Consider the following 26,381-nt stretch of genomic DNA (forward strand, 5'->3'; position numbering starts at 1 on the left):
TAGATTAGACACCTTTTAACAGGAACAAGACTAATGTTTTGATTCCAAGCCCCAAGCATGATGATTGGCAGGGAAAACAACCCCTGAAAAATCAGAGCAGAGGCCAGCTTGAGGCCCAGGTCAGAGTTCGAACCGACTGTGTATATGTTTAGATTTCAATTTGTTGTACTTGGTGATCAGGTCCAGCTTGCTGTGCCCCAGAGTCATTCTCTTCTCCGCCCCATACGCGCTGTTCTTTTCCAGCAGCACATCCTCTGGGAACTTGTCATAGCAAGGCACTACAGACTTTTTATCCCGTTTGAGGTGATTGTATGGGGAGAAAAGGTCAAAATGGCCATGTTCAGGGCTTTGTCTCTTTTCCACCCCATAAAACACATTCTCATTTTCAGCTGGCAGCACCCCAGAAGTGGCCACAGGAGCTCTCTGCTTCAAGCTGGACCCATTGCTACTGGTGCCCTCTGACAGGGACTGCAGCAGCTGCCCCACTCTCGGCGGGGAGCAGTGGCTGCTGTTGGCCTTAGTGTCCCCCTGGTTACCAGGTTTATTGGAGGAAGTCTCCAGGTGCAGGAATGTCCTTGCTGTTATGAGGTTTGATTTGGGATTCAAGGCTGGGGTGGGTTTATTTGGAGGACTGTTCGCTGAGTCTGGTGGTTCTTCTTGCTGTTTAGGGCAAGTGGGCTTCAGGAATGTGTCCTCCTTCTCCTTCTTATTGCCAGAATCAGAGCTGGAATCTTGCTTTTCCTGGTGTGCACTGCAGCTGGAGTTTTTCATGAAGGGAGACACTTTTATGCTCCTGATGCTCGCATTGGAAAGGCTGCTGGAGGGGCTCAGGGTCTCAGTATCATTCCCCTGAGTGGGTTTTAGAAGACAGTTGTCAACTTTTGAGGTATTCCAGGAAGAGAGACATGTCCTGGGATCTGGCACACAGAAGCTGGTCACTGCTCTGGACTCTGCGTACAAGTACCGGAATTCCTTCTCAAACTCTGCAACAATTTGCCCGCGGAAGTGGGTCACCAGGCCAGTGTGGACTTGGCTGCAAAGCCAGGTGAAACTACAGGAAAAGAAACAAAACACATGTTAACTTCAGTTCACAGAGTGCCAAAATGCCTAGCATGGATTTTCACATTCCAGTGATGGAGTGCTACCCTATTTGTGTTGTTACAACTTTCTCTAAGTAGGCAGGTGGGAGATTGCTCATGGAGATGAAAGTGCTCATCAATAAGTACGAAAGAACAACCCTAAAGTGATTGTTTGATTTCTGCTCGGGGTCCCCTGCTCTTCTCTTGCTTTGGCAGGAGCCGTGTTCTCATGTCCTGACATCCGTGATGGGCTTGTTGGAGCTGCTTGGGCAGGCAGGAAATGAGGAACTGCCTTGAAGAGTGGAGGTGTCCAGAATCCACAGGAATACCTCAGGACAGGTAGGCTGGTGATGTTTGCTATTAGTATTGCTGTGGGATTCCCAAATTCAATAGAAGCTGATTCTTGGCTCAACAAGTCCAGTCCCTGCCCTCACAGTTAAGTGTTTTTGGGATCTTTTCTGGGAGCTCGTCATATTCTACCTTAAAACCAAACTGGTTTTGCCCTAGCTGGGGAAGAACTTCCATTAATGGCAACTCTGCAAATTTTCCTTATGTGTTTAACCCTACCTCTTGTTTGTGCCTAAACTGTAACCTAATTAGCTCTTCCCCAGTATAGCTACAGATTGTAACCATATTCTCCTAATCTTCCTTTTCCTGATTAAGCAGGGAAGTTCCTCTTCAGAGTGGGATCCCCAGGCTCCTGGTTATCCCAGTCATCAGCTGATTTTGTATTCTTACTGTAGTCAGACCAGATCAGCACACTAAATGTGTCAAATAAACCAGAATTTTCAAAGGTGGCAGTACCAGCTGAGGGCTGTGTTTGCTGCTAAAGCAAGACGCTGATTCTGAAGAGCAGGGTAAAATGACAGGAGCTCCAGGAGAGCAATTGTCATGGAAGATTACATTCTCAAATAAATGTCATTTCAGGACAAGATACTGGCACTGTGTTTTGGGACCTCATCAATGTTTAGCTCACAATAAAGCTATTTGGGAATTTCTATAGGAAACCCACCTCCTGACCAGTCTCTGAGCACTCTGCAATTGTTTTAAGTCAGACTGGTGTTTGGTATGTTTACACTCAGCAATCACACCACAAACAGAAACATAATATGGAAAAAATACTCTGCTGCTTCATATCATACCAGATAAATTAAATAAGAATGCAGAAGTAGTAAAAAACCAAAAATATCTTTGTGGGTGGCATGAAGAGTAATCAGAAATACCATGCTGGAGGCTCAAAGCAAATGCATCCCTTCACAGAGATATTAGGGTGAAAAAGCCAAAGCAGAAACTACCTGGGATGGGTAAATGACAGAGAAGAAGCTCCAAAGCCCAGAGAGACCATCTTTGAAAAAGGTTGGGTCATACAAAAGGGGAAAGAAGAAATATGCAGCTCTTTTTGAGGCACATGGCCCATGTGCAACAGGAGCATTCAGATAATTCCTCTGCATCCCTTTATTGTACAGGAGTTTGGGCTGCCCTGAGCCCTCTTTACACAGAATACAAGGGAGAATCAGTCTTCTGTAGAGGTCTCTGTAGATGAGATTAGGAAACATCAACAGAGCAAATATCAGTGACTGGGCAGGAGCAGGGATCATCAACATAAGAGCATCCAGGGAATGCCAGGATTAAATAGCTTAGATCCTTACCAGGATGTGCTGTCTCCCACTTGAAAGGGCTCTGGCTATCAGGAGAGCGGCAGGATGCTAATGTGATATAATGTTTTTAATGTTCTAGACAATTAAGTCTCACAAATTAGATAGACATAAGTTGTGTATATACACAAATTAGTAGAGACTCTTCTAAAGAATACAATTAATGTCCATATAGGAAATAGGAGATAATAGGAAAGGCAGCTTTGGCAAAGGAATGTTATCTCTCAAAAAGCCCTGAGAGTTCTTTGAAGAAATCCAGTAGTCCAGACAGGGGAGATTTCATGGTTCGACATTGTCAAAGGCATCTGTCCCAGGGCACTTCCTGGCTCCACTGATGCCTCTTGCCCCAGTTTGGGCATTCCTATGTCCCAGTTTCCCATGCTGATCCAATGGGGTCCTGCTCACTCTGGGTCGTGACAAGACCTGGAAGGAATCATCCAAATCCCCTTGCCACAGCACAGGTTTCCAGGATGGGACAATGTGGTCTTGCCAGCCATGGCTATTGCCATCGCTACAAACTGATAAAGATCTTTTCTTCCCTGACTGGCATAGCCAGGGAATGATTTCTGGTATAAAAATGAGGCACTGGATGAAGTTCACAGGTTAAAAATCTAATACAGACAGGAAGAGGTACTGCCTTGCACAACACAACACCCACGTGGGCTTTGGGTCTCCTCCTGCTGCAGGCCACCCTGGATGCTAAAAGATCATAAGAGCTTCTGAGAGCGGTAGGGCTTTCCTGACATTATTTTTCCCTATAGCAAACTGCTGCCCACAGCCGTTCTAGTCCCCCCTGGGTCACGAAGGAGTCTGGGAGAGGATGGCTGTAGGACAGGATCCCGTCCCTGGCCTGCTTTCACTCTCCGGGAGTGCAGCTCAGCCCTTGGCCGGGAGATGGAGGTGCAGCATCAGCTCCGGGCGGCGGGGGACAGCGCCCGGTCCTCGCAGCGCCCCTGCCCTGGGGCTCCGCCGGGAAGAGCACCTGCGGTGTTCCACAAATCTCCGTCTCAGCAGCATTTTCGACACCCGGATTAGTTCCCTGCGTGCCCCTGTACAGCTCTGCTTTGGGGTCACGGTGGCCTTTGCCTTTCCTCAGCTGTTTGAAAAGGTGACTCCGCATCTCCACATTCAGCCTCCCTGCTTCAGCTCTTTCCAACACACGAGATACCAATCTGCAGCAAAAGATTTTTTTTCTTCTTTCAACAGTTTCTCAAACTTATTTTTATTGCTCTTCTGTCACTTGGGCTGTCACAAAGCCATTCTTTTCTTTCCATATGTCAACACAAACTTCTTTGTTTTCTTTTTGCTCATGTACCACATAACACTCATTACTAGACCTTTCATTTCAAGTGACATTTTCTTTGATAAGGTAACAACAACCTGCCTTTATTGCAGCAAGCTCTTTTAGCCTGCACCCAACACACCTGAAATAATTTCCATTCCTTTATTTTCATCTTCATTTTGATCAAAACCAGTGTAATGTACTCAACTAATTGGGCACCCATGTCTGTTATCTCTTATTTCTTATTCATCCTTCCAGCAGCAGACCTTGTCTCTTTCTCCTGGATTCACTTTTTATTTACACACCCGAGGACTTGCTTCAGTGTGCCCAGCCAGGCTGTACATCACTCATCTCCTGGCAATGTCACTGCATTGCTGCATGTGTCACTGGGGTTCCCTTGCTGATGCACTGTGCTTCCCACTCCTTACACACTCCCTTCCTGCTTCATTAGAATTTCTTTCCTGAGGTGAGTCCTCATCCAGCTAGATCTAAAAATCCCTCTTCAAAGCTCATTCCTCTTGCTTGGACCATGGATACCTGTGAGTATAAGCACCTTTCTTTGAAAGAAATTCCAGACTTCCTGGAACTCCTTTAGCTTCAAACCCATGTAACTTTATCTGTCCATTGCCAAACACTTCTGTACTTCAGTTGTATTTCTCCTGAAGCCATGTGTGGAAGCTTTTGTACTCTTGTAAACTTTCACCTCTCATTTTTCAGTTTCATCTGCTGTGTCAGATTCAACCCCAGATCTTGAGTTTCTCCCTATAGCAAACACTGGGCTCCTTCCTCTCTGTGCCCATGGCAGGACACACAACGATACCGTGACCATCTGTCATTTTCAGCAGAAAAATTTAATCTCCTCTAAGGCAACTCAAACAGCCACATGACTCCCTTTCAGGCTGACAATAATACCAGCTCTTTTCTCTGGTTCTAGTCTATATTTCCTGTTCAAGATCCTGTTTAGCTCTAGCTACTATTGGCCCTTGGGTTCTTCTCACCTGCTGAAACAGTAAATATCTTAAGTGCTCAAATAAACACCCTACCAGAATAAACCTAAATAGCTATATATTTAATTACATTTAAGATTTTAGATTATTGCTTTGCCTAGATACCTTAATCTATTTTTTTGTCCTTCATTTAGAAAAAATATAGTGTTAAGCATTTAATCAGTATACACATAAGAGTTCAAGGGTCTAACCTAATTTGCCTACATTTGTTTAAGATAAGTGCTGTGAGCTTGGCTTCCATATTTAGAAAATGCTGCAAAAATGTGCTTGATGTGTACCAATTGGCAGCATTATTTAATTTATGCTCATATATTTATCAGAACAAATTAAAGAATCATAGAATTACAGAACATCCTGAGCTAGAATGGACCCACTGGGATCATGCAATCCAGCCCCATCCCTGCACAGACCCCCCAACAGCCCCACCTGGGCACCCCTGGCAGCGCTGTCCCAACGCTCCCGGAGCTCTGGCAGGTTTGGGGATGTGCCCATCCCCTGGGCAGTGCCAGCACCTCTGGGGAAGAGCCTTGCCCTGATCTCCAGCCTCAGCCTCCCTGGCACAGCTCCATGTGGTTCTTGTATGAATGAATAAAACCTGGGAGAGCAGAGGGACAGTTATGCTATTTCTGCATATTTGGATCCTTTTCTTCATTGCTCATCTCCTCATTGCAGAGCTGCCAGGCTGGAGTAACCCAATGGATAGCAGGGTGCCATGGATTGCTGCAGACCAAGGCTGGGATGTGTAGAAGATCACACAGTTAGGGATCACCCACTTCACTTTAAAAACAAATGCAAGAAAACTGTATTCTGGTAAAAGGACAGGATGGAAATCAGTGACACTTGGGTAAGGAATTAGAATCATTGGAGAACATCTGAACAAATAAAGCTGTGTTTGGAAAAGTGCATGGTGTCTGTACTGAGAACTTTCTGACCAGTGCTGATGGTAAATAGGCCACATTGAGGGGGTGCTATGAAACTAAGAAGGTGGAAAGTAGAGGGATAAATGGAGATCCTGCCAGGTTGAATGGGGGCCACAATGAGTAGAGTTGCCAAAATTGCATTTTAGACACTATAAATGACCACTTTTTCGAAAAACTAACCAGAAAGCTAACAAAAGGAGAAATAACATTACCAGTTCATAGAGTTTCTTTGGAAAGGCCACTCAGCAAAAAATAACCATGACCTAGCCATATCAAATATTCTTTCAGGACCAAAATAATCCACAACAGTAATGCTTAACTTCAAAGAGAAAGTGAGGAATGCTATTAAAAAGAAATTTAAAAGAGCAATCAAATAGGTTAAATGCTTGAGGCGGCAAGAAGATTGTTTAAAGATGCTATGTTAGAGTCTCAGAGAAAATGTACCTATCAAAGACATTTTAAATAATCAGAAAATCTCACCATAGTTAAAAACAGGTACATTAAATGAAAATATTAAAGCAAAAAGCCTTCATAAACTGGAAGTCAGCGATTTTCAAATTATAAACCAGGGAATAACCTATCATTTAATATTGAACATAGTAGCAGAGGAATGAAGAGTTTTAAATCTGAACCTTTTAAAGAGCTCCTGGAAAACTACAACCCAGCCACTCCTATTTTCATACTGAACAGACTGGTAGAAGCAAATAGAGAGTAAAATTATTAGATGCATAAATAACCATAATTATAATGCTGAAGACTCAGCATGTTTTTATGGAAGGAAACCATACCTCAAAAGCCTCTTGTAGATCTTTGAGGGAGGCAGCACGCACACAGATGTGCTTGATGTATCAAACTTGAACTTTCAAAGAGATTTTGACATGGTCATTCAGCAAAGACAATTTTTGTTGTTAGAAAAATTAAGCAATCATGGAATACGTACAAAGGTAGGTCTTCCCAACAAGTAGCAGTTGATTAAAGACACAAACGCTAGCAGTGGGTTTCATTTACCCACCAGAAACCCACAAGACTTGTGCTGGGATCCATGCTGTTCATCATGTTGAGGAAAGTATTAAAAAACTGTAGAAACTGTCCATGCCAGACCTCATGACAATATTATTGTGGATCAAAAGAAAACTGGATAAACAGAAGCTGCAAGAGGATCCTATGGTAAGGGGTGGAATTGTTACAAAATGATTGACAATTAAATGTCAATAAATTCCAACTCTGGATACAAGAAATTACTGAAAAGCCAAGGATACTTCACCTGGAGAAGAGATGGTTCACATGAGGGATTATAATGGAGAAGGACAAAATCATGGATGCAGTCAAGAAAGTAAATGGGAAACAGTGATTTCCTGTGCCCAGGTTGTGGGAATTTGGGGACATTAAATATAATTATCTGGCAGTATATCTACTGTAAACACCACAGACCACTTCTTCACACAAAACATAAACTGCATAACCCATTGCCAGAGGGTATCATGGAGGCCAGGCATGGTGGGAAAGAGTGTCCCATAGCAAACTGAACATAGAGAAGCACATACAACATAAAACCCCAGAGTTCTGAAACCTCTGATCCTTGCATACAGCATTGCTGAACTGCAAAGCCTGCTGCTGGGTAAGAACACTTTTACCCTTGTCCCTGTATCATCCTGAGACACCCCTGGTTCCACCCTGGATCTTTGTTTTACTCAGTAAAGCCATTTTCTCATCCTTTGCATCTGGTTTTCCATCTGCAGGGATGGTAATCTGAATATCTCCTATACAGGTTGCACTACACCAGAAGCAGATATCCTGATTTTCTGCTGTGAGAGTGTTTCTGACAAGTGAACAAATTCCTCAAGAAGAGACTGTTTCTGTTAGTCCAGAACATCCTGTGCTTACTGGCACAGCACAGAATCAAATGTAAGACTCTATTCAACTGAAATCCTATCTTCCAGAATTCCAGCAGTTTCAGCTCTGCAGAGATTGTAGAAAGGGACCACATGACAGCCCCCAGTCCCTGACCTTAACAGCACAGGGACGAACTGACCCAGAGAGCTGCACCTGCATTTTAAGCAATACCTTGTCTCTGGGCCACAGGGAGATCAGATGTTCCTCCAGCTGTGCAGTTCAATCCAGCTGACACATGCTCAGATTTAGTCATCCAAAATTGAGTGATCCTGATGAGTTATGTAATGCCTGCCCCTGCAGCCAACGGAGATGGATAGAGGGATTTAAAAGACAAGTATATGTGACATGGGCTACTTGTGGGCTCAGCAGTGCTGAGGGAACAGCTGGACTCAAGGCTCTTAAAGGGCTTTCCCACCTAACCCATTCTATGATTCTAGCATCCTGTGTTTCCACACAGTGATTCACTCAATTTTTGTAAAATGTCTTAGTATGGTAAAAATGCCACCAGATACTGCTCTCCATGTTGTTTAGATATTTGACACAAGCAGTTTCAACCATGTACTCCCATTTTTCATTCATTTTGCCAGAGTTTGATGAGGTGAGACCTCCACTCTTGGGAGATGATGAAGTCAACACCAGAGCAGAAGGTGCAGCTTGAAGCTACAGTGCTGATGAGGACACTGGTAGCCTCAGGGTCCAGGGTGTGCTCACAGAGAGATGGAAACTGAGAGAAAGGGAGAGGGAGAGCAATGTTCAAGGAGATCTGGTGGAAGGAGAATAAAAGTATTTCTCCCAAATTTGCCATAAACCAGGACACCAGGACAACAAATTCACAGAGCAGGCTGTCCTGATGAGCTGCACTGTTTGTGAAGGATAATATAATGTTCAACAGTGTGAAAATACTGTGGGAAGGATCTGCACGTAGAAAACTAAACAGAGTCTAGTAATAAAAATACAGGACAAGAACAGTAGTCCTGACCCTCCGATCAGAACTGTGTGGAACAATGTTAACTGAGATCACAGGGGCTGCAAAATTAGGATGGGCAGCAACAGGGGGAGATTTCATCCATTGGTACACATACAGGTTAATGCTTCACTGGGATGAACCATGGAGAAAAACTTTTTGGAAGCAATAAATGATTACATGCCAGAATTAACTAGTCTAAATTGTTTGACCCACAAGAAAAGATGTGATTCAGGATGTGGTCTGGAATGGGGCATAAGACTTGCTTCCAGAGGCAGAAGTGGAAGAACCTGTTTGTAAGAATGATCACAACACAATTTTAACTCTTTAGTGGACAGCAAACTAAATAAATGCAGCATGTCAAGGCTCAGTTTCAAGAAAGGTAACTATGTAAAAATGCAGCAATTGGTCAAAAAGAGTTGAAAGGGAACAGACCAAAAATCCCCAGGATGACTGGGTGTAGGTTGTTCACAAATGCTGAACTGGCAGTCAAGGAATCAGTGGGCTCATTTGAGGCCTGGGTGTCAAAAGGGCAATGGCAAAGCCATAGCTGAGAACCTCAGTGGACTTCCTACATCCATCACGGTGCTGGTGACACTGAGATGTGCTTCACTCCTCTGTATCAGCACCACCAGAGGTTTCCCATATGATCCCACCTTACAGAGAGGGCTCTGAACGCAGGCTTGAGGCCAACACACTCCTGGAGCTGCCCTCTACCCTGGGGTATGCAGAGCTTGCTGTGAAAAACAAGCTTCCTGCTAGCATGGAGAAGCACATACTCTTGGAAAAGGACAACAGGGCAAAGCCAAGCCCAGCTCACCAACCCGCTGGAGTTTGGTGAGGGAACCACTTAGCACATGGATGCCCTCAGGCATGGACAGGGTGCAGTGAAATTCCCCACTTTGCAGGTGATCCTCAGGTCCTTCAGGTGGATGGATACTTCACTGAAGGTGAGCATATCCAGAAGAATCTCACTGAGCAAGTGGACAAATATGTGGCAGATGAACTTCAGTAAAGGAAAATGTTGTGTATCCATAGGGGGAAATCATCTGTATGATGCTGAACATGGAACCGCTCAGGAAGTTGTCTGACATCATCAGCTCAGAGTGCCATGGCAACTAAAACATGCAGTGAGTATTTATCCCCACCAGCAAGGGCCACAATCACAAACCAGAGTCTGGGCATCTTTTACCCCTCTTGAACACCTCAGTGAAGTGTATCAGGGGGGCCACATGCAGTTCTTGTCTCTGCACCTCAAGAAGGAGGCAGTGAGGTCACAGAGGGTGCAGAAAAACAGAATGAAAAAGGCTGAGGGATGCAGCAGCCACTGTATGAGGAGAGACTTCTGAAAAGTTTGAGCTCTTCAGGTAAGAAAAGGGCAGGGAGGGTGGATAAGATGGAGGCTTGGAAAACTGTGAAAGCACTGACTGAAGTGAATGCTAGGTAGCTGTTGAACCAGCATGCAGCACCAGGAGTTACATTATTCAGTATTTTGGTAAGAAATATTTCCTCAGTGTCACCAGTCTCTGCCACAGTAGTTTCTGTATTTTCTTACCTGTATGTACCAGCAAGGACTTGGTCACAATCAACCAGGACAAACTTCTCCAGAACCTGGCCTGCAAATTTCTTGCCTGCTTTGCTGTAGTACGTGTCTCCACTCAGGCATCTTATGCGCATGTTCTGAAACCAAAGCAGGGAGAGTTGGTAAGGGGTCATGTACTGAACTGAACTGAGATGTTCCCTTGTGCACCACTGCTGGACTCCCTCAAGCTCATGCTCTGCACTGAGAGGTAGAACTCAGCAAGGCATTAAATATTTCTTGGTTCCTACATACAAATATTTTGTCACGCTGCCTGCTTCTACAGGATAAAAACCAGCAAAAATTAACAAGTTGCACTTGAATGCAAATTCTAGTTTGAAAAATAACTTTGAAGAATCCTATGAGCCTACGGATCATTTCTGATGTATGTAAAACTGTCCAATTTCTTCCAAATTATTAATGATATTCAATATCATTAATATTACAATATTAATGATATCCAACTAGCTGATGGCTCTGCATTAAGTAAATTTTGATGCATAACAACTAGCTAGATTCTAATCAATAGAGTGTGCTGCTCTGATTTTATACAATTACAGGCTTAAAATTAAAACATCACCCAATGAAAAAAGACTTAGAGAGAGAAATATCTACATTTTAAGAAATTCCTTTTATCAATACATTTTAAAATTATATTAATATGTTCAGCTGCTATACTCAATTGAAGCAGACCTGATGATCCACTGCAAATACTTCTCTGATACAACATTGACTTGTAAAACCAACTGCCCAGAATAAACTGGGGAATATGGCTCTTGGTATCCATTGGGAGCCTCTTTCATAATGCAAGGCATTTGCCTGTAATAAAAGTTATTTGCCCCTCAGGTGAGGAAGGCAGAAGAGCAGAACAGTCACTGGAAACTGTTACTGACCTGCTCTGTGTGACAGAGTGCCAAACAAAACACCTGGCATGTAAATAAACATCCCTAAGGCTACACCTCCTCGGGACTGCCAGGTCATCCCTTCCTGCCCTCCAGGCCAGCTCCCCCGGTACCTGTCCCTGTCGCACCCGTGGTACAGCAGGAGCTGTCACCACCTGAGCTTGACCTGGCAGACCCCTCTGTCGGCGGCTCATTCCTGCCGAGCATCAGCCCAGCCACGGACAAAGCCCAGCAGCAGCCGGCTCGGCGTCGGGCCCACTTGCTCCTGGCAGAGCTGGGTGCTCAGGGAATGCGGCGCTGCCCCTGTGCCGCTCCGCAGACTCCGGCCAGGCACAGGCAAGGGACAAGCGCCAGCAGCGGGGTTCGCCTGCCGGCGCTGCCCGCGGGACGCGCTCCCGCGCCCCTCCAGCCCCCGGCGCTGGCCCTGCAGCCCCGCGCCCCCTTCGCCTTCCTCGCACGGGCTCGGGGCAGACCCCCGCGGGGTGAGCAGCGGGGCACGGACCCTCTGCTGTCAGTGCCCGCGGGAGCAGCTGAGCATCCCTGCGGGAACAGCGCCGGCTGGGAGCGCTCGGGTCTCACGCTGCAGGGAGGGTCTCCCAGCCCACCCAGGAGCACCACCACCCTCCAGGGCTGCACAGCAGCAGCAGCAAATCTGCTCCTGGCCAGAGCCCATCCAGGCTCTCTCTTGCATTGGCAATGGCAGCTGGGGACAGCAGGGAGAGGCAATCATTTATGATGCTGCCCCTAATATTGCTGCGGACCCTGTTTTCTGCTCCAGGGATTTTCCTGAGCTTCTTGTGGCTTGTCTCAGTGGGAAGCCTACCATGATCTCTTCTCCAAGTGCTGGTCTCTTGAGTTCATGGAAACCTCTAGCTAGTACAGAGCTGAAGCATCAGAATTTTGACAGTGTGGCTTTCACTTGTTGGCTTTTCATGTCCCAGAACATATCCTCATCTGACACGTATGAGAAGAGAGAAACCTTTTCCCCATAATGACAGTTGTGCATTGGAACAATTTAGCCAGAGAGACTGTGTGGTCTCCTCACTTGGAGATCTGCCAGATGAGACCAGGTAAAGTGACCTAACAGTGGACACTGTTTTGAGTGGGAGGCTGGGTTTGATGACATCCTAAGGTCCCTGCCAACTTGCATTAAACTCTGATCCTCTGAAATGACACAAGTTGCTGATTCAGACCAAGATAACACTGGATACTTGGTGAGGTCTTCACCTTATCCTGTGGCCAGTCAACACAGGGATTTTTTCTTCCACTGGTGAAGTTTTAGTAATACTGGTTTTCACTGGGAGGGGCTTCCTCCTCCCAAACCTCCTTCCTGGAGAAAATAAAACAACTTCAGGTAAATTCCATAAATTTGTCACCACTCCATTTATCCTTTCCAAGGCTGGGTGAGCTTCTGACATCTGGTTCATTATCATCTTTTTCCTCTTGTCAATCCAGACCCTGAGAAATCCCAACAAGATGAGAATCCTGTAGTCTTGCAGTAAAGACACCCTGGTACTACTCTTGCTCCATCCAAACGTAGCTCCAGGTTCAGCAGACAGATGTTTGAAAACTCCAAGTTAAGGCTTCTGTTCTCTCTATTGCCAGTGATCCACACAGGATTTTCTGATGCTCAGCACTGGAATTTGCCACCAGCAGACTCACATGTTGTTTTCAGAACATGCTGGAGGAGCAATTACCCCAAATTCCCCATTCAAGCCCAAATTGTCACCAATTATTCAAAATGGAGATTTACTGCCACATCCTGTCACAACTTGGAGGCAGGAATAAAATATGTACCCTCATTCCACTGAGATGTGTATTCAGCCTGCAGGTAATGGACTGCACAGGTGCATCAGTGTAAGAGACACTTCAGATGGAGAGCTGCTAGTGAGTCATGGAATGGGGAGGCAAGTGTTAATTACCCACTCAAGCACACGACATGACATCAGGCATAACAAAGAGACATAGACATCTCCACAGATATAAACTCATTCTAATTTTAATTTTAAAAATGGCCACCTCTTGGACAAGAAGCAATAAAATATATTTTGGAGAGATAGAATTCATCTGAATGCACCAGGTCACTTCAGTGTGGAAGCTATTTATGGAAGCAAACCTGCTCCAGCACGGAGTAGTTTTCCAAGAGCTGCCATCTCAAGAGTCAGGATGAAATCAGTCTGGCTTGTAAGAAGCAAGACAGGACAGAGCTTCTCCAGCACAGTGGAAGAATCACAGAATCATTTAGGTTGGAAATACATTCAAGGTCATCAAGCCCAACCTTTTCAACTGGACCAGAGGACTGAGTGCTTCTCTAAAGAGGCATCTGTAAATTAACCCTTCTGTAGACAGGTTAAAAATTACGGGAAATTAAGACATCTTATTATTTTTACATTGTCCCTTTTGAGCTACCTGTAAAATTTCCAAGTGCTCACCACAAAAATGAATGGAAAACCCATGAAACTGGTGGCTGGAGTGAAGGAGTCAGTGCTCCAGGGAATCCTACTCACCTAGGGAAGAAGCACAGCCAGCACTGCTGGCCTTACAGGAATAACAAATGACAACAAAAAAACCAACCTCCATTGATAGGTGAAAATGGGGATCAGCAGGATACTGGGGTGCATCTCTGAATCTGCAAGTTCCCAAGAGAGCTTATGACACCATCACATTAATTTTTACTGTATATCTGCTCTGGGCACCACATGCTGAGTGATGTGCACCCACTGAGCAGGAATTGGGTTTTTCGTAAATCCAAATCATGGACCCACGACTGAATTGCAAAACCTAAAAGCAGATCTTAACATGAGATTTTTAACCTGTGGGTTCAGCAGAAGGAAGTGATGGGGTTTGCAGCAGGACATCTGAGGGGACTCACTTCTTCCCTTGCTCTCCCAGCTTATGCCCTGTAGCAGCTCTGGGCAGAATTTAAATCACTGAGCTCAGGGATCTGAATATGTCCTAGAGCAGGAATTGTGTTCCTTCCCTTGCAATGTTCAGATGAGGTTCACATGAACTAAATTTCCAGGCCTCCCTCCTCATCAGCCCAGCAAAATGTTCAGCAATTCACTGCATCCCATTGGCCCCAGCTTCACACTCCCTGCATGGAAAACTGAAATGAGGAGCACAAAACACCAATACATGGGACTAGGAGGCTCCTGCATGCCTTCCTCTGTGCTTCCAGACAGATCTCAATTTCCTAGAGCAAACAGCATTGGTTTTTTAGCCTGGGACAGGGAGAGAAGGGATAGATTCTGGGGAGAAGGGATGAGTCCTAGGGACCAGAACACAGGGTATATTGTTTTTATCAATTCCAAGACCTGTTTATCATATCCAGTGTGTGACTGAAAACTTACTGGGAAGCTGTCTTGAGTAAGAGCCATTTTATTGCACATTTCCACAAAATGCTTCAAGTACTCTTCATCCAGGATCAGGTAAACGGGGATGTGCCGTCTGCTTGAGGCCTCCAGCAGGTCACACAGGATTTCCATGTCTGTAAACAGATCCATCACAATTGCTATCACCTGGCCAGGAGAAAAGAGGTGTGTGGGGGGGAAAGAAACACAAGAGAATGTTGAAATCTCATGCCCAAGTGAACTCTGCTTTAAATTATGTGCTTTAAACTATTCAAACCTCCTGAGTTACTGAGACCCCGTGGCCACCTGAATGGATACGATTCTGGACTTTTGTGTTTAACAGCCCTTACCCCCCTGTGGCAGCTAAAATCAAATTTTTATAAGTTTGAAGGCAATCCCCACCTGGGTACCCCCTGTCTCATCTGCTACTTGCAGAAAGGAGTAGCTGAAAGGGTAACACATGCACAAACTCTGAATTTCAGTGGTGCAACAAGTATGTGTTACCTTAAGAAAATATGCCAAGAATAAAGCATATAAACAAGAGACTGAGACTGAGCAAAATCATTGTTCAATCAGCAAGATTGACTCTACATGACTGGCAGATTAATATGAAAAAGTACAAATTTTTTTCAGGATGGACACACTGGGGAGAGAGAAGGTATTATGATAAATTGCAATCCTTGTTTCAAGATTAGATCCTAGTGAAGATTAGATCCTATTCATAGCGAATAAGGTAACTGGTGCTTGTGAGTTGGGTGTATAACCCTGATTTGTGTTTCTGCACCTGCCAGAGAATGCCCAAATAAAGATGACTCAAAACCCACTAAACTGAGTGAAGCTCCAATAGCCTACTCTGCTTCTCAGTGTTCATGCCCTGCACCACACCTGACACAGAAAACACAGTCAAGTCCTGCTGCCATCATGGCCCCCACGAGGAGGGAGCCTGTGTTCCAACACCTTGGCTGCCTGTGCTATGTGCATGGCCACAAATGCAACTCTCCATAGCCCAAATCACCCGGTGGATCTCACCCCTGCAGGCTGAGCCTTCCTCTGCCACTGCTGCTCACCTGCTCCTCTTCAAACCAAGAGTTAAATGCAGAGGACGGCTGTGAGGTCAGCTTTTATATTGTGCAGTGATTCAAGCTTTAAATAGGAACAAGGGAAATTGCAATCATGGCATGGGGCTGGTCAGGAGTCTCTTCAGAAAAGAGGAGAGGAGCTCCAAGTTTAAGTGTCCTTGGATTTGTGCTCCAGACTGCCACACTGACCCAGATTGCTCACTGCCCGTAGCTCCTCTGCTCTGTTTTCATTAAAAAATTGCCCTTTCCAGGCTTGCACTCATGGCCTCAGAGCAGGCATGGGCAGCACAGGGCCCCTGACCTTCCCCATGCTCACCAGCTCTGTCTTCTGCTTGGGGAGCTGGCTGTGCTCCGCCTGTACAGGCCAGGGAGAGACCCTTGCACAGAGCCACAGTGGAGAGGACAACAACGCCAGAAGGCTGATTTCTGCTCCCTTGGGGATTGAGCCCTTTTGCAGACGGACAGGATATTGTGGGCTCTGTTTTGTCCCAAAAACCCATCTCTGTGATGATGCACAACATACTGTCATTGGTCCTCAGCATCTTGCAGGAGGCCCCAGGCCCAGCTCACCACAGCAGGGTTTGGGGAAGAATCTTCCCAGAGGATGGCGTGATCCCAGACATCTATGTGGGACACAAGGCAGCTGTCAAGAGCTAAAAATCATTCCTGCCATCCAGGCCAAAACCACATCTCCATCCTCTCACCCTGGCCCCGGGAGATAGAGGCTCTAGAACCTGACTCCAAAGGGCACCTTTTCTGTAGCCCTTGCCAGAACTGTCTTCCCAGAAGCCCTTGCCAGAAACTTCTCCCCTCTTGAAATATGCCTGTCTCTCGTGGAGAGCAGAGTCAGCCCTGGAGGAGCTCTGCAAGTACTGAGAAGCATCTTCAGCTTCCCAGATTAATGTTACTGCTATCAGCACAAGGTACCACTGAGACCCACAGTATAAAAGGACTTCACCACATCTCTTCACACTGTCCTCCAGGCAAAGTCCAACTGCAATTTAGCCAAATTCTTTGATGGGTCACACATCCTCTGATGATGAAGCACCATGAAGAAACGATGGCCCAGACCTTGTGTAAAGCCTCCAGCAGGTCCCTCTCAGTCAACTTCGCCTCATGATATTCAAGCTCATCTCAAGCTTAGGTTTGAGGCAGGTATGTCCTGGGGAAGTCTGTCTGCTTGGAAAGCTAGTGTGATGGAGTCAAGGAAGACAGAAGCTCCTTGTCCCCAGATCCCACATGTTGAGGGGCAAGGCCTGGACCCAAAGTGCATAGGAGGTCCATACTACTTGCTTTCCTCTAGCAGTGCTTGCAGGCTTTGGCAGGACTGGTTGCCCAATTCAGGTTGATCCTTGCCCCAAACCAACACTGCCAGGGCCTCAGTGCTCAGCGTGAGAGGGATGGGGCTAAGCAGGCAGCAGCACATGGCACAGAGTCACCGTGGCAGCGATGCCCAAGCTGGATGCAGGTGGCCAGGCTGCGGCGTCAGCGAGAGCCCCAGGCAGCGGGGCCAGCTTGTGCAAGCTGGGTGGAGCCCTGACAGTCACACTCGGGCTTTCCAAAGCGGGTCTGGGCTTGGATGGGAGGTGGAGCAGGCTGCAGCTCTGCTCATGCCTTCCTTCGCAGCGCTGCCGGTGCTGGGCACAAGGACAGACCCAGTGTGTGCTGCAGTGGGGACAGAGGGGAGGCTGTGCCCCCACATGGGAGATGCCCATGTGGGGCTGCTCTTTCTATGGATACCAAGTGGGTATCCATAAGGGCACTGAGATTAGCAGATCCTTTTGGAAATCAAAGCAGGTAGATCTTATAATAACACCAGATCAACCCCAAAGCCAAGGAATTTTGGGGGAAGAAGACCCTGGAAGTTTTTTCCCCTCAAACCCCCTAAAGCACTGGGAGTTGAGTACCCAAGTACCATCTGCAATTCAGGCTCCCAACAGCTCATGTCTCACATTTTAAATCAATCAAGTCAATGGGGCCATACAAACCTAAACCTGTGTCAGTGTCTCCAGCCCCCCTGTTTCAGTGGCGGGGGACTGTAAGGCTGGCTTGGGGCATCCCTGCTCCTCACCATGCTCATCACGACCTCTGAGCCCATGGCTTGGCCTTGGCAGGTCAGGATGTCAAAGACACAGCTGCCCCACAGGCTTTAAAAAAATTCACACCTTGCCATTGTAGGGTTAAACCATGACATTCCCAAACCCACTTCTGGAAACTCACAATTCAGCAATTACTGGAGTCATCACTTTAGAAATTACAGCACTTACCAGATCCCCACTGGGGTTTGGCATCTGTCTGGTTTCTAACCAGCACAGCTGGTTTTACTGGTATTTGCCAATAGCAGTGTGGTTTGGGTCATTACTGCAGTGGTGCCATTTGATCTCTTTCTTCCCTGGGGACCATCAGGGACCCTTCTCCCACCAGGCACAGACACAGTGCACAGCCAGAGTCCAAGGGGCACAAGAGGGGTAAAAGAAGCAGCATGGACAGTTCAAACCAGATTGAAGCTCATCCACCAAGGGCAAAATTTTAACAGTATTATCAAATGAAGGCAAAGGTGTGGCTGTGCTGCATCTTCTTATGTCTGCAAAGAGAAAAGCTCAAATCTGAACATCTGTCTTCAAAGAGAGCTGGTTAAACACAGCAAAGGCGAAAGACCAGCCTCACAGCAAAAGATACCTATGAAACAAATGCTCCTTTTGCTAATTTGTCAGCACAAATATGCTGTTGCAAGAGATGTCAGCTGATGTTGTTCTGTGTGAGTCTACCAGGAAGACGCAAACAGCCTTTCAAGACACACACCTCCCTGTCTACAGGACCTGGGAAAAGCAGTTGGCGTTCTCAACATCTTTCCCACATCACACCAGCACTGTATCCCCCATGGGAGGAGAAACTCTCTAAAAGAGGGATTGATGACAACAGTTAAATTCTAGTGGCAAAAATACTGGAAATGTAGAAACAGCAGCTGCAAACTGCAACACCAGGTAGTTCTTAAAATGGTTCATACTGGCACTTCAAGCAAAGGAAGTTTTTACCTATGGTTTTTCTTTTGTCATTAAGACATATAAATAACATTCTTTTGGATGGTTTGTTAGGCAAAATGACTCAGTAAATACTTAAATATGTATAACTGGGGTTGTGAATGAGCTAGAATTGCTATCAACCATGGGAAGCACTGGCCAGAGCTGCTAACCCAGAAGCTGGTAGAATACCAGTAATAAATCAGTAAGATACTTAAAAACTCATTCTCACATTTCACACAACAGTAAAAAACACTGTGGGAACCCTCAACTCAAACATGAAAAGTAAAAGACTGTCAGGGCTTTGTCAATCCGAGCAAAGAAAGCAAAAAGCTCAGAATGTACTGAAAGTACAATAAAGCAGCCACTGCCCAGGCAACTTGCCCACAGCAACTGAGAAGTTCCTGTGAACTGAGAAAGCAGCAAGATGTTTTTCCTGTGGCTTAAAGGATCATAATATCACTGAAGATCCGGGACATGTGATGAGTGATGGGAAGACACTTCTTGGTAGTAATTTACTCTGTGCATTCTACCATGACTGTGCCTTAATCCCCACTGCTGACAAGGAAAGGATCAATATCACAGAACTTTTCAGATCATTTAAACTACCATAAATCAGCTGCCTGCAAGGACAAACAAAGCTTTTTGCCACTTATTTCCTGGATCAAAACTTCCTGTAATTGCAGTGGAAGTTCAGGCATTAAACAAGGGCTGCTTACAACTGAGCAGCAGCTTGTGTGGCAAAATGGTCCTTTGGGCAAAAGAAAAAGATCCCCATTCACCTCATATCACGCCCAAACTTCACTGATATGTGGCTCTTTAAAGATGTTTTAATGCTCTGCAGCAATATGAGCTGCTGGGGACACATAAATTAATTTGGTCCACTCTGCTGAGGGTTATAGAAGATCACACTTGAGCTGCAGTGATCCAGGTGATTCCTTATCTCCAGCTTTTACACAAACAACAACGAATGTAAGGAGTGACTGAAGTTAAATAGGAAATTACTGGAGTCATAAGGGAAACTGCCAGAAGCTGACTGGTTAAAATGAACTTTGCTCTACATGTTTCCTCAATATCTCAACACAAATACTACAAAAGAAGATTGACGTGAAACAGCTGAAAAGAACCATGAAGACGACAAAAAGCTGAAAATGTGCCTGAGATAGTTTCTGAGCTGCTGCTTTCACAGAGTACAGTGGCAAAGCAAAAGAAACAACAAGCTGCATAACTGAATGAATAAATTCATGCCAGCATTGTGCTTGGTAGGCAGGCACTGTAATCATCCAGTTTTTATTGCATCCGAGGGTTGTAATAACACACCAGAAACTGTGCAATGAGGCAAAATGAGCTGATCTTACTCATCCCTGGGGAGGCACAGACATCAAACCTAGGAGACAAGATTCTAACTTAATTCAAACCACTGGCAGGGATTTTCAGTCCCACAAATTTACTCAGGTCATATGTGGTGAGGTCCTGGCCCAGGTTGCCCAGAGAAACTGCCCCATCCCTGGTAGTGTCCAAGAACAGTTTGGACAGAGCTTGGAGCAACCTGGGCTAGTGGAATGTGTCCCTGCCCAGGGCAGGGCATGGAATGAGATGGTTCCTCCCAACACAAACCATTCTGAGATTTTCTCTGTGACAGCAGCTCACCAGTGGTATTGTCTTGTCCAGCTTAAAATGATGTCCAGGGCTGGAGAAGAGCCCCGACCATGCAGAGGGAGGAGAGATGGCTGTGACACAGAGCCAGGGACACTGCAGGCCCTTGCCACACACCCCACTGGGCTCTGGGACTGCTCTGCATCCCTGCAGATATGGACACAGGGAGCCTGCAGGGGCACTGCCTGGATGACATGAAATCCCAGGCAGAAAGAAATGACAAGAAAGGAAAGGGGCAGGAGCAGATACAGGTCTGCTGCAGAAAAAGCAATCACATCATGCCAGACATGTAGAGAGCAGTGACAGCATGGACCGTGTGGTTACAGGTGTGGGAGCAGCCACCAGCCCCGGGCACGGTGGCACAAGGCTCCCCTCGAGGGACACAGATCTGTACGTACCGTCCGTGACCGGCTGATCAGAGACCGGACCAAATCCTTAATGCTGTTCGTTTTGTTTCTTTGGAAAATCACAGTGGCCTGAGTCTGGCCAGACACCGTGAGGAGAGGAATCCCTGGCCACCCCAGCTCCAGCTCCGGAGGGTGAACATCAGACATGACGGGGAAGTAGGTGCCCGATGTTAGTTCAGAGTTGAGGGAGAACCTGTCTCCAGTGTCTGCATCACCAGGGTCAGCTTCTTTGTCTTTCGTTGCACTGGGGTCTGGGAAGCTTTGGCTCCTCTGACGGCTGATGTATTCCATGTCCAAGGTGGAAAGGAACGGCAGCTCTCTCTCCTCGGCGATGGCGCTCAGGTAGCCACGCTCCCCCTGCTCAAGAAAGGCGTCGATGGCCAGCCTGGCTGTCTCGCTGTGCTGGAGCACCAGCGGGGTGGGCTCCCTCCACCACGGCTTCTTCAGCTGCTCCAGGCGGCTCTTCAGTGGCCCAGACACCCCTTGCTGGCTCCCATAGCTGCGGTGGAGCTGGGGCCTCACCTCGACTGCCAGGTAGTTGAACATGACTGGAGCTGCTGATGCCGAGAGGTGTCTCTCCTGCTGGATTTGTCCTGTGTCTGTCTTCACGTCTTTTCTGCCCCTCCTGCACTCCTGAGCTCCTCCCAACAGGTTCCTTCAGGACTCAGCATAAGCTCAAGTCCTTAATCACCAGGTACAGCCTCACACTCCGGGGGAGGAGCCAGCTTTCCCCAGCTCCCTCACCCAGCTTCCCCAGACACGCACCTGATACTGGGTGCCCAGTGTCCCTCTTGCAAGGGGAAGAATATCAGCTCTTCAAGCTGCTCCTTCCTTTTCCTTGTAACTGATTAATGTACTGTTCTCCCCTTCCCTTCCCACCCCTAGAGAGGTCCCCACCCTTGGCCTAGCAGGTTCTAACCTGTTTTGTCCCTCACTGTGCTCACAGTAGAAATGCAGATGCTGGAACTTGTTCCTGCTTGAAATTTGTTCCAAATCAAACATGCTGCTTAGTGTCAGTTATAATGAAACACAAATATCCCAAGTGGATAATCAGACTCGGCAGAGAAACTTACTCATCCCTGAGCCACAGATAATGCTCCTCCTTAGCATTTCTTGAGCCTGGCTTTGCTACACCAGCACCTGGCAGAGAAGCCAGAACAGTAAATTTCTTGACACACAGAGTTATGGTGTTTGTCAGAATCACAGCAGGAATCTTGGTCATTAGATACTGCAGGCGAGAAGAGCAATATTTCATGTGCTCATTTAGCATCTCCCTGGAAATCCTTCAAGTACGTTCAGCCTTAGGAGTCTGGTGCCGTGTGAATGATGATACTGCCACATGCTGCTTATTGAGGATTACTTAATTCCAGTTTCCCAAAAGCATAATGGAGTTATTTTTGGAGGAACAGTACAGGCAGACATTGCTATGTGAATTAAGGCACTATGTAGGAACACACCACAGAACACAACTTGTGAAGAGGAGCAAAGATCAGCTCACCCTGGAGCTACTGAACACCACACAGGCAACCAGGGAATGAAAACCTGGCTGGAGAGTTGATGTAATCAATTGGCCTTTTATCTACAAAATCCCCTGAGATTAAATTAAATTAAGTAATGCAAAAGCTAAATGTGTGCCCTGGAATAATCATGGGGCAATAGTCAATGGAGTAGGGATGGCCATGCCTGAGTGTGAACCAGCACATCCAGACACCAGGCTATAAATCAGCTGGGATGAATCATGTCCCCAAAAGACTGTCACTCTCCACGGACTACAGATGAGTGGGATGATTAGTTTGGATTAGCTGTCTAGTCTCTGGATGCCTGAAGTCTGGATGAAGCCTCAGCAGGACTGCAAATGGCAAGAACATTGCATTGATTGAATCAGAAAACAGAAGTTGGCTGCCAGTTGGTTGTGATGCAGTAGCAAAGGCAAAGTATGGATGGGACAAAACTGTTACAAAGCTGCTGGCACAGAAGTGTTACAGGTGAAAGTAAACATTAGAACAGCTTAAAGAATAATAAAAATATGAATAAATAAATATGAAATAATAAATAAAATATGAAGTGAACAGCCAATGCAGTGTAAGGAAGTTTGGGGAAGTAACAAAGGGAAGGAGCTGTAATGTGGTGGGTGTTTTTCTGGAGCTGCTTTGCAGAGTGGTAACAGTGTACCATCACCCTACTTTTTGCCTTCCTAAAGAGCTGAAAAGAGTGTGAATTTAAAAAAAAAAAAATCAAATACATATTTTCTGCTGCTGATTCTGTAAAGGGGATTTGTAAAGGGATTTGCACTGTTTGGTAATGATCTGCTCTCCCTCTGGTAATCTCTCATGGTCCTCAGCACATAAAAGCACACACGATGTAAACATCTCCAGTCCAGCTTGTCAGGCTGGGCTCCTTTAGGGTTGGTGGGGAGAGGCAGAGACTTCCAGGAGTCAGTTACCTCACCCTGCAGCAGACACCTGGAACAGGTTGGATGAAATGTGCCTGGGAAGCTCTTATCTCCCCCCAATGACAGCTGGAGCTCGGGCTGCCCAAGTCAGTGACAGAGGTTTACCACACAGACTTCTAAAATTAGATGAGAGGTGACCTGTTCCTGCTTCTGGCAAGAGGGCTCTAACTGGCACTCCAGAGGCTGACTAGCTAACACGGGATGTGGGAATCTTTTTGCCAGCTAAAAGCAGGGATCTTACCTGGAAGTCTTGTCTACACACTTTCTGCAATCAACAGACAAGGGGAAAATTCCCTCTGGCTGAACACACATCCCAAGTGCCACTTCCAAGTCAATGTCCCTGGGCAGTTCTGCTCTGGCTGCTAACTGAGCTCAGCCAAGCATTAGGCAATATTCTTCCATCCTGCAGATGTTCTTGGAGCTCAGCAAACACAAACACCTTGCCTGGGCTCTCCACAGAATGTACCTGCTTCTTCCTCTTCATGCACCCATGGGATGCAGCCTGCCAGGCTGTTTCCTGAAACACTCACCCAGGAACACAAGAAACCAGATTTGCTTTCTTCCCCTCTCTGAAACCCAGAGACTGAAACCCAATCTTCCATCTCGAAACATCAGGGTGCTCCTCAGTGCTGTACCAGCATTTCTGGAAGGCACTGCACAGCAGTGCTCCACTGCAGCATTCACTGGCCAGATGCACTCAGACACCACATCTGGATGAGAAAAGTCCCAATTTTAGTTCCTGCACTGAGCTCTGTCAGCACTGAACCTACAGAGCAAAGTCAAATCTCCCCATTTTTTGTCCAAGATTCCCAACCACAGCGTTACAGAATCTAAGCACAGTGGCAGCACACAAATTCCATGTTTCATCTTTATAATTCATTTTTTAAGACAATCTCAAATCAGGGGAGAGGCAGCCTCATACCTGCACAGCTGAAGGAGGGCATTGGACACCAGTTGCCAGCCACAGGCCAAATGATCCAACCACAAAGGATGTCAGGAGAGGCAGGGACCCCCCACCTCTGCTGCACCTGCCCAGTGGTGTGCACAGCACAGAGGTTCTGTCCTGTTGCAGCTCCAAGGTCTCTACCACCCCTGTGCCATGCAGGGAAGCCAAGGTGAGTCCATGGAGCTGGTGTGCTGGCCCTGAGTGCAGCCCTGAGCTGCTCAGGGGGCTGATGCACAGCTGGCAGGACAAGGACCACAGTGTGCTGCTTCTTTCAGCTGCTTCCCTGTACTGAACATGGGGAAAAGCACTTCCAGACACCCCTTCTGTGTCTTCTTCTGAAGGGAATCCAGAACCGGGTGTTGTAACATCACTGAGTCTGGCTACCAGCAGGAAGAGGGTGCACAGGGAAGGATGTGGGACATTGAGTAAATCTGTCTAAGATGCCTGGTTTTGACAGGATGTGGAACAGCCCAGGAGCTGGCAGGTGGGATGAGGCATGAAGGAGCCCAACTCATTGTGATGTAGTCATTAATGAAGGCTTTGAGTGTACAGGACTCCTCACTTCTACAATGAGCACGAAGGAGCTCTCACCGCTGGAAGAGCTGCAGCATCTCCCAAGAGGATCCAGGCTCAGCAGCTTGTGGAGTGTCCCACATGAACACACTTGCATGAGACAACAACAGGAGAGCATATGTTGCTGGTTACTGATGCTTTTTACATGACTAGTTAACCTGAGGAAGTTTGCCTTGGAAAAAAAAAAAACAAAAACAAAATACCTTTGTTATACACAGAAGGTTCTCTAAAAGATTTTAAAAATTCAAGGCAGTGTTTGAGAGTGTTTCCACTAACCTGCCCCAGGTCCCTCTCGCAGATCTATTGCCACTTGACCTGAACTCCCTGGCTGCTCCCAACATAACACACCTGGAACAGCCACTGAGAAGTAACAGCAGAAGGTGGAATCACTCTCATGTGAGGTCTGCATTCCCAGTGGAAGGATGAGGCCCAGCCATCTATTCTGTCCCACAAATGAGCAGAGCAAGTGGCCCAGCAGGTTGAATGACTGTAAGCAAAACAAGTACTCCCTCAACATGTTCAGCAACTTCAGGAAGAACATATGTAGGATGCACAGGGCAGTCCTGAGTGCCTGGAGAAGGGGCAGTGGTCAAAAAAAACCCTCACCAGGTGAGTCTGGGAAGGATCACAGGATTGTTAATATGTAACTGCCCCATCAGGGTGCAGGAGGCCGGGCAGCCCACAGCACCCACAGGTGACAGTCCCTCTGCAGGCAGAGGAGGGGCAGGCACGGTGTAAGCAGCAGAGCCCACTGATCACTCACGCTGAGCCTCAGGGTCTTTCCTATGTCCTTTCCAACTTTCCCAGGCTCTCATGTAAGCTGCTGCCCACTCCTTGCCTTCTCAGACCTTCAGGAGAACATGGAGCATGCTGAGGGCCAGGCTGGGCAGACACGATGTGCCCAAAGATGGAGATCCTCTTCCCTGTGGCACAGTAACACCTGTCACCCAGAGAGCTGGGACGGGTGTCCATTCAGCCTGGGAGAGCTGGACACAGTGCAGGTCAGTGGGAAGGACAGGACACAGGTTCATCACAGCCTCTTGCAGAGAAAAGAGCAAAGAAGCCTTGATTAGAGTTCATTAATCAAGGAGACAACAGTGATCAGACAAAGCAGAGTAGATGTGAAGAGGCAGATGGGGAGGGGAGGAGCCCATACAGGGAGGTCTCCACTGGGAAACCTGGACAATGCTCTCAGGCACAGGGTGGGATTCTTGGGGTCCTGTGCACAGCCAGGAGCTGGACTCAGTGATCATGATGGGTCCCTTCCAGGTCAGGATATTCTATTATTCTGTGATTCCAGATTAGCTGCCACTGGCATCAACCAAGAAAAATGCTCGTGTGCATGGCAGTGGCCATGTCCAAACCCCACACTGGGGCCTGAAACAACCACTGCATTTGTGGCACAGCTCTCTTAGCAGAAGTAGGATGACACAGCAGTTCTAGGTATGGATTAACTTAAACACTTACAATTCCCTACATTGGGACTTTTCTCTTCCTGGAAGGAAGCACCCAGTACAGCTTTGGAGCTCAGTGCCTCATTCAGCACCCCTGGAGAGGGAATCAGCAAACCTCTCCAAATGCTCAAGCAGTACTTCAGCACATCCCTGGGATGCAGAC

At 46.8% G+C, this 26,381-nt stretch overlaps 1 protein-coding gene and 1 long non-coding RNA gene across 5 annotated transcripts; one reads left to right on the forward strand and one right to left on the reverse strand.

Moving 5' to 3' along the window:
- Window positions 1-120: 120 nt before the first annotated feature.
- FAM83C (family with sequence similarity 83 member C) lies at window positions 121-25,762 on the reverse strand. 3 transcript variants are annotated; one of them, XM_021546289.2, is made up of 4 exons: window positions 20,785-21,339; window positions 14,632-14,799; window positions 10,356-10,480; window positions 121-1,051 (listed from the first exon to the last, which is right to left on the reverse strand). In XM_021546289.2, the coding sequence occupies exons 1-4, from the start codon at window positions 21,337-21,339 to the stop codon at window positions 121-123; spliced, it is 1,779 nt and encodes a 592-aa protein (XP_021401964.2). The 3 variants fall into 3 exon arrangements, 1 of the variants encoding a protein (XP_021401964.2); XR_004149121.1 differs by lacking the exons at window positions 10,356-10,480; window positions 14,632-14,799; window positions 20,785-21,339 and adding an exon at window positions 8,008-8,092 and having other exon boundaries at window positions 967-1,051; XR_013340917.1 differs by lacking the exons at window positions 121-1,051; window positions 10,356-10,480; window positions 20,785-21,339 and adding an exon at window positions 24,783-25,762 and having other exon boundaries at window positions 14,705-14,799.
- On the forward strand, window positions 1,299-5,926 carry LOC116184355 (uncharacterized). 2 transcript variants are annotated; one of them, XR_004149123.2, is made up of 2 exons: window positions 1,299-1,418; window positions 5,696-5,926. It is a non-coding gene; the product is annotated as an uncharacterized LOC116184355 (long non-coding RNA). The 2 variants fall into 2 exon arrangements; XR_004149124.2 differs by lacking the exon at window positions 1,299-1,418 and adding an exon at window positions 3,524-3,842.
- Window positions 25,763-26,381: the final 619 nt, after the last annotated feature.

This window comes from Lonchura striata, chromosome 17 (genome assembly GCF_046129695.1).
Source record: "Lonchura striata isolate bLonStr1 chromosome 17, bLonStr1.mat, whole genome shotgun sequence".
Lineage (NCBI taxonomy): Eukaryota > Metazoa > Chordata > Aves > Passeriformes > Estrildidae > Lonchura > Lonchura striata.

Excerpts from the sequence above, each read along its gene's own strand:
- FAM83C (XM_021546289.2), bottom strand. The coding sequence starts at position 21,339 with ATGTTCAACTACCTGGCAGTCGAGGTGAGGCCCCAGCTCCACCGCAGC. Across the intron at positions 14,800-20,784 it reads TGATCAGCCGGTCACGGACG|GTGATAGCAATTGTGATGGA; the intron begins GTACGTACAGAT and ends TCTCCTGGCCAG. Across the intron at positions 1,052-10,355 it reads GTCCTTGCTGGTACATACAG|TTTCACCTGGCTTTGCAGCC; the intron begins GTAAGAAAATAC and ends CTTTTCCTGTAG.